At 42.6% G+C, this 12,974-nt stretch overlaps 2 protein-coding genes across 6 annotated transcripts in view; one reads left to right on the top strand and one right to left on the bottom strand.

Annotated features, from left to right (window-relative positions):
• Positions 1–6,249, top strand: part of ZZZ3 (zinc finger ZZ-type containing 3) — a 98,837-nt gene extending 92,588 nt beyond the window's left edge. For all 5 annotated transcript variants that reach the window (XM_075067732.1, XM_032802462.2, XM_032802463.2 and 2 more), the window contains 2 exons: positions 4,389–4,489; positions 4,913–6,249. In XM_075067732.1, the coding sequence (XP_074923833.1) occupies positions 4,389–4,489; positions 4,913–5,057 (246 nt within the window). In that variant the 3' untranslated portion in view covers positions 5,058–6,249. The remainder of the gene's footprint in view (positions 1–4,388; positions 4,490–4,912) is intronic.
• A 3,472-nt stretch (positions 6,250–9,721) lies between these two features.
• Positions 9,722–12,974, bottom strand: part of AK5 (adenylate kinase 5) — a 172,957-nt gene continuing 169,704 nt past the window's right edge. Inside the window, exon 14 of the mRNA XM_032802465.2 lies at positions 9,722–10,487. Coding sequence (XP_032658356.1) covers positions 10,377–10,487 — 111 coding nt within the window. The 3' untranslated portion in view covers positions 9,722–10,376. The remainder of the gene's footprint in view (positions 10,488–12,974) is intronic.

The following is a 12,974-nucleotide window of genomic DNA, read 5'->3' as shown; positions in this document are numbered from 1 at the left end:
TGGGCTTTCCACCAAGCTCAGGGTCTGAGCCAAGGATCTCACTCGGGTGCTGCTTCAGTTTTGTCTGCAACCTTTGTCCTACCGTGTCTAGCGGCTGAGCAGTTATCTCCGCCATCAATGCCAGCAACCATGGCACTGTTGCGGACATTGGCACCAACTGCGATGCTACCTTTAATAACATCCTCGGCACTGGAGGTGTCAATGGCTCGAGTTACGGTGCCAACCGTGCCAGCTCTGGCACCAATGCCAATGGTGTCATCGACACTGCCTGCGCCAACATCGATGACCACCATGGCGCAGACACACCATCAGACAGTGGCACCAGCATGGCGGCCGACATCGACACCTGTACATGTGCCTTTCATGGTGCCAAGGCTGGAGCATTCCACCACTGTCCCCACCAGCTCAAGAGATCCCTCCAGCGGGAATGGAAGGGAGCAACCACCTCCCTTGGTGGCCTCCTCCTCATCTTCCCCAAATGAGGCGCTTGCAGGCACTGCCATTGCCCGAGCTCTGGAAGAGTCCAGGGTGTTGCAGCAGTTGCTGCGCTGGGTTGCACAGGGTCTGGGCATTAAGGCAGAGGAAACTGTAGATAATGCAGACCCTGTGGTGGACATCCTGGCCCCTTCAGATACTTCCCATATTACCTTGCCACTAATCAAAATGATCACGGACATGACCAAGACCCTGTGGCAGACCCCTTCCTCTCTGCCACCTACCGCCAAGTGCAATGAATGGTGGTACTTTGTGCTCTCCAAGGGCTACAAACATCTGTACGCTCACCCACAACCTGCCTGTCTGTTGGTGGACGCTGCTAACCAGTGAGAGAGGCAGGGTTTCCAGGGCCCTTCCTCCAAGGATAGGGACGCAAAAAAACTGGACCTTTTTCAGGCAGAAGGTATACGCCACAGTGGGACTGCAACTCCGCATTTCCAACCAACAGGCCATCGTCAGCAGGTATGCCTACAATACCTGCTCGGCAATGGCTAAGTTTATAGAGTTACTTCCCTCACACTTCCGGGTTGAATTCTCAGCTTTGGTCGAGGAGGGGAGATTGATCTCTAGGACATGCCTGCAAACTGCACTTGGTGGGGCAGACACTGTCACTAGAGCCATGGCCACGCGTGAAGCCATGAGGTGGGGCTCGTGGCTCCAGGTCTCACCTTTGAAGTCCAACAAACGATACAGGCTGTTGGCTTTCAAGGGTGAGTCTGTTTTAGAAAAGACAGACAAAAGGCTTAACAGCCTGAAGGACTCCAGAGCCACCCTCAGGTCCCTGGGCCTCTACACACCTTCCACTCAGCTGAGACACTTCCAGCTGCAGCCCACTTAGAAGTTCAGTCAGCAGAACCACCAAGATGGCTCCAGAAGGCAGAACAGAAGCGGCAGGAGAAGGCCACATCAACCTTCTGGCCAGAGCTCGGGACAACCGAAGCCATCTTTGGGACCCAAGCCTGCATTTCGAAGGTACGGTCGAGGACGGTGTACCACACCTGGAAATGGATCCACCCTGCCATACCTTCTCATTTCAAGTATCCTCTTTCCACCATGCATGGTCCCTTATTACCTCAGACCGATGGGTGCTCCGCATGGTGGAGAGGGGATACTCTATCCAGTTCTGTCCCCTTCCACCCCCTTCCCCGTCCCTCTTCAGGAACCCTTCTCACAAGCAACTCCTTTATCCAGGAGGTACAGTCGCTCCTATTTCAGGGGCAGTGGAGGAAGTTCCTCAGGAGCACAGGAGTGAAAGCCAAAGGCGACCTGAGGTCCATCCTGGACCTGTGGGAACTCTACAAGTTTGTAAAGAAACTCAAGTTCTGTGTGGTCTCTCTGGCCTCCATCATTCGCTCATTGGATCCAGCAGACTGGTATGCTGCCTTCGACTTGAAGGACGCATATTTTCATATCACGATCACTCAGCCCACAGGAAGTACCTGAGGTTCGTGGGGAACAGCACCCACTGCCAAGTTACAGTCCTCCATTCGGCCTGTCACCAGCACCTCAGGTTTTCACAAGTGCGTGGCAGTCATCGCTGCGTTTCTGCATGGGCACCAGGTTCAGGTGTTTTCTTACCTCAACGACATCTGACTGATCAAGGGCTGCTCTAAGGCCCAAGTGGAGGCTCAGATCAAGTTTATCAGAGCCACCTTTGTCAACCTGGGTCTCCTTTTAAACGAAGCAAAGTCCACGCTGTCTCCTGTCCAGAGGATAGAGTTTATAGGGGCAGTATTGGACTCGACTCAGGCCAGGGCATACCTGCCGCAAGCGAGGTTTCAGGCCCTGACCGATACCATTCAAGGCCTCAGACAGTTTCCCACCACCACAGCAAGAAACTGCCTGAAGCTTCTGGGACACATGGTGGCTTGTACCTATTTGGTGCAGCATGCCAGGCTCAGACTTTGAGCTCCATCATGGCCCCGACAGCACTGGTACATATCTCTCCTAGACATGTCTGTGGAAGCCCCAGTCACCCTGCCACTCTTCCTGGACCTCCTGACACAAGATCATGGTCATCTTCAACATCCAAGCCTCGACTTGCTTTACCTCACAGTGTGGAAGCTCCATGGTTGAACCCAATGGAACTTTCTTGTTCAGATCAGGTTAGACAAGTCCTCCTTGGCAGTAGAAAACCCTCTATGAGACCCTCTACCTTCTAAAGTGGAAGAGATTTTCAATCTAGTCGGTGCAGTGCCATTGATCTCCGATGCTGGGCCCAGTGCTGCTGCTTCTGAACTACCTCCTCCATCTCAACCAGCAGGGGCTTCCCTTGTCATCGATAAGGGTGTGCTTAGTTGTCATCTAGGCCTTTAATGCGAGGAGGGCCACTCTGCATTGGCTAACTCTATGGTCAGCCAGTTTTTAAAAGGGCTTGACAGGCTATATCCTCATGTCCAACACCCTGTCCCAGCCTGGGAGCCTGGTCTTTTCTAGACTAATGGGACCACCCTTCGAGCCTTTGGCAACGTGCTCCCTCTTCTGTCTCTCTTACAAGGTGGCGTTCCTGGTGGCAATAACCTCAGCCAGGAGGATGTCTGAACTCAGGGCCCTAACCTCAGAGCCCCCTTATACGGTGTTCTATAAGGACAAGGTGCAGTTCAGACCTCATCCTGGTGTCTTCCTGAAGGTTGTGTCACAGTTTCACATCAACCAGGACATCTTTCTCCCAGTATTCTACAGGGAGCAGAAACTACATTCTCTGGATGTCTGCAGGATGCTAGCCTTTTACATCGAGAGAACAAAACTGTTCAGAAAATTGGTCCAGTTATTCGTGGCAGTCATGTACAGAATGAAAGGTCTGCCTGCGTCGTCACAACTAATTTAGTCATGGATTACATCCTGCATCCAGGAATGCTACAACCTGGCGGGAGTTCCCGCACCCTTGATCACTGCACACTCCGCCAGGGTGCAGGCTTTGTCAACAACGTTCCTGGTGCAGGTCCCCACTCCGGAGATCTGCAGGGCAGTGACATGGTCCTCCATCCACACTTTCACCACGCACTATGTGATTACCCTGCAGGCCAGAGACGATGTGGCCTTTGGATGAGCAGTGCTCCAATCAGTGGACGACACCTACCCCTCTGTCCAAGTAGCTGGCAAGAAGGAACTGAGGGAGTGGCAGGTCGGCAGGTTGCCATGAAGGCGCAACTCCAGGGGGTGCCCAGGCTGACCTTATGGTTGCTGCCAGGGAAACATTTTGCAGCTGCTGGGCACGTGTGTGCACACACATCTGACTGGAATGGACATGAACGACACACCTCAAAGAACAACAGTTATGAGAAGGTGAGTAACTGTTTTTTATCCTTCCGTACAGCTTACCTTCAAAGGCTGTGAATGCAGCTGTCTAGTGATACCATGTTTTGCTTCCATGTATAGGATCCCAAGTTCAGGCATTTCAGATTGTCAAGTTTGAAGAATTGCAGAGTCGTCATGCTCATCCCAGAGCTAGAAAGGACTGCCTTGTATCATTTTGCAGCAACTCCTCTGGCCAGTTTAGGACTGGCACTGATAGGTTCCAGAGGAAAGCATGTCCATCTGTTGTTGGTCAGAAGGATAATTGCAATGGGGAGCCTTGAGGGAGTGGGGAACAAAGCAAAAATAGGATGATCATCAGCAGTCTAAGTGGTCTTTCCTAGGATCTGTTAATTTATAAACACTAGAGAGACAAGATGGGTGAGATAATATTTTTTATCAGGTCAACTTCTGTCGGGGAGAGAGACAAACTTTCAAGTTTACACCGAGCTCAACTGCAGATGATGATGATGATGATTTTGCAAGAAATCATGCTTTTTATTGTTCTTTGAATGCAGTACATTGGTCGAGATGAAACGATATATATTTTTAACATAAATTCTTTCTTTCACTACCTTTTTATTCAATATTTTTCACAGTGTGACAACTGCGGAATGGAACCCATTCAAGGCATTCGGTGGCACTGCCAGGATTGCCCACAAGAAATGTCCTTGGATTTCTGTGATTCTTGTTCTGACTGGTGAGCAGCAAGCATTGATGCTTATTATTTGCAATTATTTGAATATCTCTTTAAGGCTTAAACACTGAGTAAATTCTTCGCATATGTGGGATTTGTCTGTTCCACGATGCCTCTTGAAAGTTAGATGTAACTAGATTATAACTAATGTGTGTTTCTAATAGGTTTTTTTGGTGTATTTTCTGGGGGGTGTGTGAAAGTCCATCATTCTTTCAGTGCAATGGAGAGAGTAATTAATATTTCCACCATTAAGTATGAGACAGGGAAAGTATGTTCTCAACTGTGAAGTAATGGTGTGTGATACAGAATTTGACATGCATCTGTCAATTAAAAAATAAAAAGAAAATATATTCATTGTTCTTGAAGTAAACATATTAGTATGAAAAATAAGTTCACTTGCCAAATTGTGTTTCCTTTCCTTTGCAGTCTACATGAAACAGAGATTCACAAGGAAGATCACCAGTTACAGCCTATTTACAGAGCAGAGACATTCTTAGATAGAGACTACTGCATGTCCCAAGGCACCACTTACAATTACCTTGACCCAAACTACTTTCCAGCAAATAGATGACATGGGAAGCAGACAGACAACCTTGGGCTTACTATCCTCTTTGAAAAGTAACAATGGCATCATTGTTAATTTCGTGCACACTTTGGAAAGACTCTGCTTTCCCTGAAATGTCACTCACAGCATAACAGCTTCATGGGTGTACTCGTCAAACTACAGCTCTGAACTGTCACGGTTCTTGATCACTGAACAGCAGCTGAACATTCCTAGTGTGCAGAAGGTTTCACTGGGAGACTTTCTTTTTACCACCTTAGTCATTTTTAGGTGGTGAATCTAAAATGAAACAAAAAAGAAAGGAAAAAAATACAGAAGGGTGAGCCAGAAATGAGAGCACGCATTTAAAGATACAATAAATTCCAAAGGCTTTGAAGAACTTGGTTATGAGATCCAGAGGAGATGAAGTATTTATATAAAAACAGTTTAGTAGCTTGCAGTTTTGTTGTGAAATAGTTTTCAGCACAGAAACTGACTTCTTTAGGCAAGGTTTTAACCAATGACAGTGTTTGCTTCTAGGATATACTCTAAAAAATACTCACTGTTCCAGTGATGGTTGGTTACAGATCTTTATTAAATTGGAGCTGCTTAATCACATTGACTTCTAATTTTTTTTTTTTTAACCACAATGAACTCTATTACCAACAGTGAAGCACTACAGGGAGCAACTGTTGCATTGCTTCCTTAACCAGCTCATGGTTTGTGAATGTTATAAAATTGTCACTCAGATATATTTTTTAAATGTAATGTTATATAAGATGATCATGTGATGTGTACAAAATATGGTGAAAAGTGCCAGTGGTAGTAACTGTGTAAAGTCTCTAATACTCAACATTAACTCCTTTAAAATAAAGTACACAGCCTTCTGCCTCTGTATTTGGAGTTGTTAGTGCAACTCATCAAAGAAAACTGCCTAATATAAATCATATATATGGTAATAATTTTCCTCTTTTGTAGTCTGCACAAGATCCATGGAAGATTGTATTTTTATTACTATTTAAACAAGTGATTAAATTTAGCCTGAGCAGTGAGCAAAGGTTCACATGCATTCTTTTATACTGCTGGATTTTGTTGTGCATCATTTAAAACATTTTGTATGTTTCTTCTTATCTGTGTATACAGTATGTTCTTAAATAATGTTCAATTGTCAGGAGAACTGTGAGAAATAAACTATGTGGATACACTCTGTTTATATATAGAATGCTTACTGTGATTTCCTTTCTGAGTAGAAATTAACTTTTTAACCAACAGTAACAATAGAAAATAGTACATTTTATTAGGTCACATGAATACGTAAAGGGCCCATATCCGCATTGGCTCAGCGCTTGGCACTACTGTTGACCTCAGTGGGAACTGAACCGACGCTGCACCTAATAGAATGCGCTCAGCCTCTTGCAGGATAAGAGCCTTCATTTTCTCATATCCTTTCACAAATTGAGCTGGTTTTTTTCAGACTGAAGAAGAAAGGAATGTTAGCACCTTCGGTAGGCTGTGTTAATCTCAGAAAGTACTGATGTCTTCGAAGCTTTGTAATTACTGTGATATTTTTGAACTAATAACTTTTTTATTGACCTGTATAGCTTGTGATTCAGAAACACGCATTATTTTAAACTGTATTAGTTTTCCACTTAAACAAAAACTTGAATTTTCAGAGTGATTAGAATGTAAAAGAAATACATTAGCTTAAAACCATGGCAATAAGAAGGGTAATTGGCTGATTGCATTTGATAGTATCTTTAGCTGTAGCCTGATCAGTATTAAATTTCACAGTTTCATGTAGGTGTAATTACTATTTGTTTCTAAGGAAAATAAGTTTAAGCATATAATATATTGAGTAGATAATATAGTATAATTACTAAAAGCATTGAATGATGTAATACATCATCTGTAAGCATATCTCATATACTTTGAGAAATTAATAAACCTAAAGATATATAATACAACAAATATATCAGATGTACTTCACTTTTCTCTTTAATGAAAGACAAAAGCTATTGTGTGATAGAATCTATAATATAATGGGAACATGTTCTCCCACTCAGTTACACTACTGTTATGGAAGCTGTTTTGGTGAAGAGTGATTACCAAAGAGAGAGATCTGTTGTGGTCATATTTTTGATGGGCTTAGAGGGAAATAACCATAATACATAAGTGGGGAAAAAATTAAAAACATGCACAGGGGAAAGGTTAATACGGTTTGAAGGGGAGGGGCAGAATGGGGGGTTGGGGAAGAGGGAATTCAGACCTGAAATCCCTTAGTTAAAATCTCTTGATTAAATCCCTGTTTCTAATTGGAATGAATTTGTGTGTATAGGTGTGCGCACATGCACGATTATCTCTCTCACACACAGTATATATGTGTATGGAGATATGTGTAAGAGTGATGGATATCAAATATATAATATACTCACACAAAAACAGTGCTGCTTATTGAGATGGGGGAAATCTTATTTGTGTGTGTGTGTATGATACTTGCATATTGATCCATGTAATGTTTGGATTGGTTCTAGATTGGCATCACAGCAGCTATACCTGATGGACTAGGACAGTGATTTTCAACCTTTTTTCATTTGCAGACCCCTACAAAATTTCAAATGGAGGTGCAGACCCTTTGGAAGTTCAACCTGTGATCCAGAGACCCCTACCATAGAAGTCTTAGAATTAAAACTGACTAAACAGAATTCAACTGTAAATGTTTCAGGGCACAGCATTTGACACAGTGTGAGAAAGGGCACTAACCTGTGGGCTTCTACTGTAACGACAACACTTCTGGGTTTTGACCTGAAGGTGGGGGTATTCACATACTTTTGACTGAGCAGAAAAACAGGATGCCTTTTCTGAGCTCTGAAATTTTATTTTCATAGTCACCATTCGCAGACCCCTTAGACTGAGGCCTGGTCTACACTAGTGGGGGAGGATGGACCTAAGATACGCAACTTCAGCTACGAGAATAGTGTAGCTGAAGTAGATATATCTTAGGTTGACTTACCTCGTGTCCTCACGGTGCGGGGTCAATTGCCATCGCTCTCCCGTCGACTCTGCTTCCGCCTCTCGCCGCGGGGGAGTACAGGAGTCAACGGCAGAGCGATCAGGGATTGATTTATTGTATCTACACTAGACGCGATAAATCAGTCCCCGATAGATTCATCACTACCCACCGATCCGTGTAGATGTACCATAGTCTGCAGATGTCCCAATGGGTCCGCAGATTGCAAGTTGAAAACCACTGGACTAGAAAATGTGATATAAGAAAGAGGGGTTGAATTAAGGGTAAAATTTGACATACTACATTTAAAATATGGAACTGTGTGTTGACTAATATTGTAAATAACTTTTTGAATTAGAAACTGATGATCAGTTTCTGAGGAACAGCACCAAAAATCAAAGTTTCACATTTCATTAATTTTAATTGTCATTTTAGTGAGAAATAACTCAAGAAACAACTAGAAATACCTATATGTGGGTGTCCTTAGGATAATTTACAACCATATGATCGTTCTAAAATCTTCTAATTACTGGAAAAATAGCATAAGAGTACAGCCAGTAGTGCTACCAGGTTCAGATCTAAGCTAAAAGGATGTTTCTCTTCCAAGCCAGAGGAGTCTGGCTGCATTCTGAAGGTAAATTGATCATTTTCAAGAAGTGGTTTGCTAGACATGTTGTATCATGTACTCTTCCAGTTGGTCCACGGTAATGTTCTGGAGTTGGCATAGCACCTTGTGTCAGAGGTAAAGGTTAACTTATAAAGGAACTCAAGAAAGCCAGAACATCCACGATTAAAGGAGAAGAGCAGGTCTAAAATTGCCCCTTAGTGAATAACTGAAGCTATTGCTTACAGGGCAGATGTCAAGGAAGTAGAAGAAAAGCACACCAAAAAAAAAAAAATCTGCCCTGATTTGGCGGGAAGGGAGGAGAGTTTAGAGCGCTTCATTTGATTTATATTTACCAATTATCCATATTTTATGGAACTTTAGGCAAGATCAAACCCACGTGTACTGCAGCATAAATTACGACTCGTAGCATTTGTCCGTACTTTTTATTTGTATTATGTCTTCATTACAAGAAATAACTTTAAAAATACAAATCTGCCCCATAAATGCTCATTGAAAGTACAGTTGTTGACAGAAAGATCATGCAAATTTAAACTGTGGACTGGTGCAATAGCACAGTAAGAGGATGCAATTACTTCACAAGAATGTCAAATAAGGTTTGTTTCTTTTTTGGCTACCAGTGTTCCAAACCCCAACATTTTGGCTGAGTAGATGGAAACATCATATGATTTTGCAGATTTTTGTGCAGATTTTTTGGAAAGGTGGATTGTTAAAGATACAAGCAACAAGAATCAAACAATCCCTGCCTTTTTTTTTTTTTATTTTTTTCTTTTTAACTGTCATTTTCTAGTGGCTGTGCCACTAGAAGACAACAGATGAGGATCCAAAACTGAAATTTACACTTGGAATACTTAGAGTATGATTTAATGATATCTGCTAATCTTTATACTTAATGGCCGTTGAACAACTTCACATGCTAATTTTTGTGAAATATGCTACTCTTATTAACCTGGAGAACTATTTGTTTGCACTTTTAATTGTACCAACATTACTCAGTTCATGTTTTCAGCAAAGAGCAAAGGTATCCCTGCCCAATTAGAAAATTGTTACAATATACAGCAAACTCTAGCAGCACAGCAAAGATTTCACAGCAGTTTTGTCTGTGCGATGGCAACAGATGGACAAACCTCTACAGTATTTGTTAATTTCTTCATGTTCCGTTCGTTTTTGCAATGCATTGACAGTGTTTTGGGGAAGTGTTTTAAAAAGTCTATTTCAACTTCCACAGCTCCACAAATTAGCATGACTACTTCCAGGAATGTTCCATTATAAAGCACAATGGCAGAGAACAGATTTCAACTACTATGAATCAGGAACAAGCGAAGTGTTAGCACAAAAATGAACGGTGTTAATTAATGAAAGAAAAAAAATAACCTCATTGCAATGAGACAGAGCAATCCTGAAAGTCTTTGCTATATGGCAGTTGAAGGAACATATGATTATATTCAAATGCATGATACTAGAAATATAAACTGGAGCTGCTGTTCACCATGCTGCTTTGAACCTGTGAAGTGCAAACAATTTGATAAACAACATACAGTACTAGTGTTTTAGTGTGGAGACCATTTTGTATTTAGCATACTGTATGATTATAAATAAAAGATTTATTTTAAAATAACATTTAATACCACATGCACAAATTCCAGATATCTCTCAAGACAGCAGATATTGCTTTGAACAGCAAGTGCACATGAGATGAATATTCGTATGTAAACCATTACTGTACTTCTGCTGAAAGAGACAATGCTTCCTCTTCCTTTTTCAGAAAGCAGTCGATTGATGAGCAGACTTGAAGAAAAACCTCTTCTGGTGTTCCTTCTGCATTTGTCTATTAAAACATAACATATGTTAGATAGAAATGATGTTGTGAACACACCAGCCTATGCTGATTAAGTTGTAACAATTTAAATAACCCATGTTGTCTAAATAATTGATCCAAAGGGCTCAGAGCCGTACTAATTCTGGGTTATTGGATTTGGGATTGGATTTATAAACATTTTCCTTAAGAAAACCTACTGTAGTGTCTGCAGCTTCTGTAAATGCTGAACTGGAAAACAGCGTATTCATTTGTATGCTTCCACTAGATTACATGAGGTGGTTTTGTAGGTTGCGCAAGTGTACATTGATCTTTCTGCAGAGTCCTTTGAAGTTTAAAAAATAACATCTTTGATATATGGAAAAGACTAAAAATTTTAGGATTCCTATTTTAACGCTGTTTTATGTTAAACATAAACTCAATAAAATAGCCCCGTTTTAATACTGGTAAAAAAAAAAAAAGTCACTAGTACTGTCTTGTTTACTGTTTTCTTGTCATTTGAAGTGTCACTGAATATAATCCTATGATCTAAGGGCTTTCAGGCAACAGCTCCCAACCTAGCTTGTCAGTTTTGAGTTTTTTGTATTTCAAGCTTTGTGAATTTGTTCCAGTGTTTTCATGACCTCTGGGAAGTGCATGTCTGCAGTGGGCACTGCTTTTGTTCTGGTCCGTTGCTCACTTTCTTCAAAACAGATAAGTCCGAGTTTTTCTCTTTAGCTTGAGTTCTTCATAGATTCTGCTTTGACCAAATTTTCTCCTGGCTGTTAGATTAAAACTGCTTCCTATGCTGTGAAATAAATACCAGTGTTCTGGCTGTGGGGAAAAGAGTTTACAGATAGTAATTGTTCTGTGTATTATATGGGAAACGTGTAGATCAATACAGCTTATTTCTTTTCATTATGAATCGATTTTCTTCGTTTGTATTTAGTGTCAGATGCTTTTTTTTCATTCTGCATTTCATCTTTGGCCTATTAAAACCATTCATACACCTCTCTAAATTTTTATATTTTGTATTCCAGAAATATCTGCAAACTGGATCTGCAATACAATCTATCATGTTTATTACCATGATAAATAATGGCTTCATCTATGCAGTGAAACAGAATTTGATGTCTGAACTAAAGTTTCAATCTCTAATTCAATTGTTTTTTTTCCAAAGTATGAAACTCTACACTGTATGCACATAAAATAGATATTTTAGAGTAGCAGAATTTCAGTGCAAGAAAAATTCCTTGTGGAAATTTTTTTATTTCTCACATTTTTTTAAATACACCATTAGCTGCCTATTCAGAGCTCTAGGTGCCTATCTCGTAATTTTAAAATCACTAAATAAACAACCGCCTTAGAGAAGAGAGGGAAAGGATGTGTTTTACAATGTGCCCAAAGTAGGGTGACCAGCTGACCTGATTTTATAGGGACAGTCCTGATTTTGGGGTCTTTTTCTTATATAGGCTCCTATTACCCCCCACCCCCATCCTGATTTTTCACACTTGCTGTCTGGTCATGCTAGCCCAAAGGTTAACAACTCTGGATTCTGGTGGATCTGAGGGGGGTGGGGTGAGGTAGGGTTGGGGGTAAGATCTAAAAATCAAGGATACCCTGCAGCCTGTCTCCTACTCTCCCTCCTACCCATTGAAACAAGTGAAGTGACAATATCCATCGCTGTAGTACCGATGAGCCAGTGCATGGGACAGCAGACCTATTGCCCACAACTACACTCTGAGTTCTCTTACAAGCATAAGAACAGATACACTCGAGAAAGGATCCATCCACCCCTACTTGTGTTCACAAACAAACCGATTAAATCTGATGGTCAGCCGTATTGAAGGCTGCAGACAAAGAATCACCATTAGCATAGAACCTCAAAGATATGGACCCCAGAGTTACGGACACCTTGTGGAACCAGAAATAATCAGGTACCATCAGAGACAAAAAACCCCAGCAAGTACTGTACTGCCTTGGGGCTTTAGCCCTGGGGCTCAGGGCTTGGGCGTGGGGGTTGGGCTACAGCTGCAGAGTGGAGGGGTCAGGGCTCTGGGTTGAGGGGGAGGGGGAGCTCAGGGCTTCTGACCCTCAGGAGCACTGGGGCTCAGAGTTTTAGACACGAAGTGAGCGGTGGGACTTGGGGCTTCAGCTCCACAGCTCTGTTCCTGGCTTCTGACACATGGGGAGCCCTGGGACTCAGGGCTTTGCTATGGGGGAAGTGCTGGTTTCAGCCCCAGCACTCCCCTCATGGCTAAAGCCCCGAGTCCCGGTGTGCCCCCACCCCAGCGGAAACTGGAAGTGATGGGGAGGGGTGGAGCTGTAGGAACCCCTGGCATCCTCTGTGGGGCAGAAGCTGGGAATGGAGATGTGGAGCTGAAGCCTCAACCACAGGCCTAAAGCCCAGAACGCTGGCACCCCAAGGGGCAGAAGCCCTCACCCCCATGGCTGCAGCCCCAATCCCCCAGTGGCTGAAGTCCGTAATGTCTTGTTCAGAGTTAGGGAACATTTCAGATT

This window comes from Chelonoidis abingdonii, chromosome 7 (genome assembly GCF_003597395.2).
Source record: "Chelonoidis abingdonii isolate Lonesome George chromosome 7, CheloAbing_2.0, whole genome shotgun sequence".
In the NCBI taxonomy this organism is placed as follows: Eukaryota; Metazoa; Chordata; order Testudines; family Testudinidae; genus Chelonoidis; species Chelonoidis abingdonii.
Note: the sequence above shows the minus strand (reverse complement) of the source record. Positions and strands in the feature narration are given on the sequence as shown.